The following is a 6,136-nucleotide window of genomic DNA, read 5'->3' as shown; positions in this document are numbered from 1 at the left end:
AGAAGTTCAAATTAAATATCAACTATAAACCAAGGAGAGCCTGAAAAGTTCATGTGCACTAACGTCCTTTCTCTGATTTATTAATTACAATAAATTTCGCTTTACTATTTTTACTCCCTTTATATTCTGTAAATAGTTATTTATTTTTAAAGGAAATCGCTAATTTTTAAACGAGGTTTTAGTCGATTGAACTGGAGTCAGATTATTAAAAGTAGAAACAATATATTTGATAAGAGCGAGTGAGCTGAAAGATTATGATTTTGAAACGATAAAATGCAAAGTTAATACCAGCGATATTTAAACTCTAAATGTAAGTGTATGAAATTACAAAGCTTTTCTGAATACTGACTTGTTTATATACGCTCTTAATACTGAATTGTTTTATAATGTGAACGTTGTTCACATTATAAAAGAAAGCGATCAGACAGTGTGAACTTCTTAACAGACTTCAAAATTTAAACAACATTCAGAAAACTGTTTACAATTCAAAATTGAAACTTACACATTATGCTCCCAACTTCACAGCGCTTCTTATAAATTATTGTTGAGAAACTGGGTAGCTATCAACAATCTATATGCTGAAGTTTATGTGAAGTGTATGCGAGATGCACTTCAACATTCTTCATTTTCAACTGCCTTGCCATGCTAAGTTTGATTCCTCCCATGAACCTAGACAAAACAACACGAAAACGTTCTTTTGTACCTTCCTTAGTGTCGCTTAAACTTAATGTAGTAAGCATAGCAGTGTAGTTGCAAGTTTTTGGTGATCATGACCGTTTCCAATTTCTACCTAAAGTGAAGATGTTTTCACTTAACTGTCGTTGATAATGATCATGGTAAATATAGAACTTCAGAACTTTTTCGTTTTGGGATTTGGTTTGCAAGATTCTTCCAGTTTAGAACATTTTAGCATCAAGTTTTAAGGATTTACAAAATCTAGTTTAACACTTTATACCACTACATGTAAATTTCACTTTGCCTTTCTCTGGGAAATAGTGCAGTGCCCTAGCTCTTAGAAGTTTGTTCAAAGGACTATATTTCGTTTACTGCATGCTAGGATCAATTATCTGATTCTGCGTAAATGTAAATAAGAATGTGGAATTCATCACCATCAAATGGTTGAGGCATACCGAAAACTTTCAATACCAAGGCAATCTCAGATAGAACTGAAACTTCTATGCAGAAGTATAACCCTGGATATACCTAAAATTTTCAAAACACTGCATGTACTCAATATTTCAGTACCCTGTTTTATCAACATCTCAATATACGTTATCCAGTCACATTTCAAAAGATACATCAGTCATACGTCATCATATGCTGATACATGTAATTCTGTTTCATGTCAATACTTTAACATGTCCTATATTTTCAAAACTACTTATGTACACTCATCACAAGTCGATGGGGAACTTTTATTAGTTTGCTCGACCTACTGCTAAATTACCCTCAAATCATACTACCTTAGAAGAAAACATTCTGGCAATATTCCATTTATACTTAATGTTACAGTTATACCCATTCCTTTATCCATACCCTAACTTGTCGATATCAAAATTATACACTATTCCGTTAATCACGTAGATATAACCTACCTCGCTAAAATCTCCTGTCATTACCTCAAGCAGATTTATTCACTCAATGACCCCGACATGTCCTAATCTGCCAATACAGGCATTCACAATTTTGTCAGCACAACAGTCATACATCATTTTGTCAATAAAACAAATAACAATAACATCTTACTATTTGGCTTAGTTTATTGAATTAAAACAAATGAATGTCCTTTATATTCTTCATAAAATCGCCTCCAGTAATACTCTGAGGGGGTTTTTTTAGAAGATATATTTTATTGTGTGAGCAGTTGTAAATCTTCTCAAAAAGAAATTAATTTTAATGGAGTTTCTTTGCATACCGATTTTCACTTCGAATTTTAAAATACCTTTCTTCTCTTTCTATTATTGCCTCATTTTCACATCCTTAGTTCATTTGCTTATTTGGCATTTCTGAAGAAATTTCACAAGTGTTTCATGGTCTATCTAGGGAATTGTAGATGTTTATCCCAATTTCGTCTATACAAATCAACGAAAGTGCTTTTTCTCTATTTCTCCCATCACATATCAGTTTTTAATTCTTGGCATTTATTTACTTACTGAAATCAGTATACGCATATACATATACACACGCACAGATTACATCAGTTATGCATACATATACATATGTATATGTATGTATGTGTGTGTTTGTGCGTATATATATATATATATATATATATATATATATATATATATATATATATTATATATATATATATATATATATATATATATACATACATATACAGACATATACATATATATATATATATTCATATATATATATACATACATACATACATACATATACACACATACATACATACATATATACATATATACATACATACATACACATAATACATATATATATATATATATACATATCTTGCTTAGCCGTCAAAGCCTTGTGAGTGGATTTGGTAGACGGAAACTGAAAGAAGCCTGTCGTGTGTGTGTGTGTGTGTGTATGTGTGTGTGTCTGTATTTGTCCCGCCCTCCATCGCTTGATAACCGATGTTGGTATGTTTACGTCACCGTAACATAGAGGTTCAGCAAAAGAGACCGATTGAATAAGTACTAGGCTTACAAAGAATAAGTCCTGGGGTCGATTTGTTCGACTAAACGCGGTGCTCCAGCATGGCCGCAGTCAAATGACTGAAACAAATAAAAGAATAAAAGAAAAGTATATACTCACACTCACACACACATATACTGACAGACATATTTATACACATTTTCTTTCTGTGTGCCGCCTGGAATTACATACACGGGTACAATCACACACACACACACACACACACACATACGCACACGAACAGTCACACACACACACACAGGTACATTTACTCATTCACGCCCAAACATATCATAGTCGCCTTACTGGTCATACACACACCACTATCTCTTCTCGCTTTCTATCAATCAGTTTACACGTACCCCTTTCACTGTCCTGGGTCATCACCATCCCTTATTTCCCTCTTCCCTCTTCCGCCATTTCTATATTTTCCGCTTCCTTCCGTCCTCCTCGCCTTTCTTCACGTTCTCTTCTACTTTTCTTACTTTCTTTCCTCACTTTTCTTTTTCTTTTTTTTTTCTTTGCTCCCCTCCGTGTATCACCTTCCCTTCTCTTCTACCTCCTTAACTGCCCTGGCAGTATTCCTCATCTTCATCTACTCCGCCTACTACCCTTGCTCTTTAGTCTCTTGTCTCAGCCTTCCTCCTTCTCTCTTTCTCTTCAGAGACAGTAACAGACAGACAGACAGACAGAAAAAAAAGAAAGAGAAAGCGACTGTGCAAAAAGACATTTCATTGGATCCAGTATGCTATAAAACCCGCAAATACTTTGCTGCTATTGATTTCTTTCTTTTTAATGTTTAAAGGGGCCGTTCCATTATTTCAAGAGATATATATAGCATGATAATAACAACAAAAGCAACAACAAGCACAACGGCAGCAACAACAACAACAATAATAATGATAATGATGATGATGATGATGATGATGATGATGATAAAAATCTGTATTTCTCAAACCAGAAAAATATAAAGATAATAAAAAATAATCTGACCTTAATGCCGAGAGTTTAGTTATTAGAATACCGAAATACTATTGGTATCATGTGAAGTTCTTTGACCAAATCATCCAGTAACGTATTTTTCCCTTTTTTTTTATTTGTTTTTTTCGTCATGCCGTTAAAGCATCGGATGGAATCCTTACCTAACTTTCACAGAAATTAATGAGCAGTTTTTAAAATGTTAGTCTTCCATTAGGCTACATCAACCATTTCAGTGATCTTTAATATATATTTTTGTTATTATTTTTTTTCATTTTCTTCTTCAAGATTCACTTTATATATTTCTTTTTTCACACACACACACACACGAAAATATATGCGCGCGCACGCACTCATACACGCCCACATCTACCCTCTTTGCCACGCTTTCACAAATACTTATTTACTCCTTTTATATCGTTACAATGATTACGTCAACGAGAAAACTATACCATGGGATTCTATTTCTCATTTGAAAAAAAAAATCTCCACAGCAATATGAAAACGAATAAAAGACGGGAAGAAAATAATGCAAACCGAAGGTACCAAAGAATAATTTTAAGAATTCAGAAGAACAAACAATGAAAAATAAATTCAAAAGAAAAATTGTATCAATGCCGTAGACAATGAACAATCGTAAATGGAATTTCATCATCATGATTATAAACGTAAGTTAAATTTCACTTAAAGATCAAAACCTGGGTTACAAAAAAGAAAACCAGAATCTCCTTGCCATCTGAGAAAAATACGTAAAAAATCATAATCCATCTACGTTAAGTATAACTTCCAGATATCTCTCTTTCTACATGTACATTCAAATTATATAAAAGTTCTCCAATATCTACATTTATACAATCTAGTGGAGATATACTATGTCTGGGAAGAGAAAAGATGGAATGATCACGCCTAAAACGCCTTTCATCATAGGCTAGCGCCAACAGAGCTGAACTGGAGTTAAATAACAACATAATTTATATCCCTAGCCAAGTAAATGCAAACTTACTCTGAAGTGCCTTTAATACTAATAGTAAGTTTATGCGTATATGTATAACATTTCATAGTATTTTCAATCCCGAGTTTACACCCACAACATAACACACACACGTGCGCACACACACAAACACACACACACACACACACACACACACACACACACACCACACACACACACAACACACACACACACATTCACTCACACACACACACACACACACATACATACATGCATAATTGCAGAAATGTGAAACAATTACAAAAAATCCTGTTGACCATTCGTATAACTTAAAAGATACATACATAACTAGATACATACATACATACATACATACAGACATTTATACATACATTCATATATACACACATACGTACACACATACATACATACGTACATACGTACGTTCATACATACATACATACATACATACATACATACATAACTTTCTACAACAACATCGAAATGATGGATTTTGAAACAGCTTACCCTATTGGTTTATACCAAGAAGATAGGGATCCGTACCAAACAATGCATTCTCAATCTATAGATGCAAATCCAGTTTATCACCTACGAGATACATCAATTGATTCTACCCCGTCTGGGTCATACAATTCGCTGAATGAAGGACCAAATGCCCAAACTAACAGAAATTTACCCTGGAGTATATTTGACAATGCAGTGTCTTCGCAATACGCTACAACTGGATATTATACGACACTCGCTGAACCTAATGATTTGCAAATACAACAGCAGCAACAAACATCATTGCAACAAAATACTCATCAACATCATAGTCACCACCAACGTGACCATCATCATCATCATCATCAACCACAGCAGCAGCAACAACAACAACAATCTCACGTAACGCCATTGACCGAACTACATCACCAAGGCCAATACACATATAATTTGCAACATCACACATCTCTTCAAAATGCTGAGATTGATTTATCAGCAACATCGTTTCCAGTAGAAGTTTGCCACAGTCCTTCTAAATACAACAGTTTATCGATTTTCCATCGACCAGGAAGAACGCGTATTAGACAAATGTCCAAGTCTACTGACAGCAGTCGTGAGGGAGCCACGGAGCGGGAACGAACCCGAATGCATATGCTTAACGACGCCTTCGATGATCTTCGACGTGTTGTTCCTAAGTCGAATCTAAGTGAACACCAAAAGCTATCAAAGATAGCTACTCTCCGATTAGCAATTCATTATATATCAGCATTGGCTAGTATATTAAAGAGTACTGGCGCTGACATCAAGTTGATAAAAGACACTACGTCAATCGATGGTCGAGGACGTCGCCGAACTGGAAGAAAGAGAAAACTTTCATATAATGTCGATACAAAAACTTAATTGAACATATAGCCAAGAAGTGTGAGTGGACTGTTAGTAATAAATGCAGGTATCTAAAACTGTCTTATAATACCTAAAATGTAATTATCATGTAGACATTATGCTAGGTTATAACACTGTGTATGCAGA

General features: G+C 34.4%; 1 protein-coding gene across 1 annotated transcript in view; it reads left to right on the top strand.

Moving 5' to 3' along the window:
* The first annotated feature begins 3,423 nt into the window (after window positions 1-3,423).
* Window positions 3,424-6,136, top strand: part of LOC115220570 (heart- and neural crest derivatives-expressed protein 1-like) — a 3,213-nt gene continuing 500 nt past the window's right edge. The window contains exon 1 of the mRNA XM_036510112.1: window positions 3,424-6,136. This exon is cut by the window's right edge and continues 500 nt beyond it. Within this exon, the coding sequence (XP_036366005.1) occupies window positions 5,108-6,007 (900 nt within the window). The 5' untranslated portion in view covers window positions 3,424-5,107 and the 3' untranslated portion in view covers window positions 6,008-6,136.

This window comes from Octopus sinensis, linkage group LG16, assembly GCF_006345805.1.
Source record: "Octopus sinensis linkage group LG16, ASM634580v1, whole genome shotgun sequence".
Taxonomy (NCBI): domain Eukaryota; kingdom Metazoa; phylum Mollusca; class Cephalopoda; order Octopoda; family Octopodidae; genus Octopus; species Octopus sinensis.
This window is presented reverse-complemented; position numbering and strand designations above follow the sequence as displayed.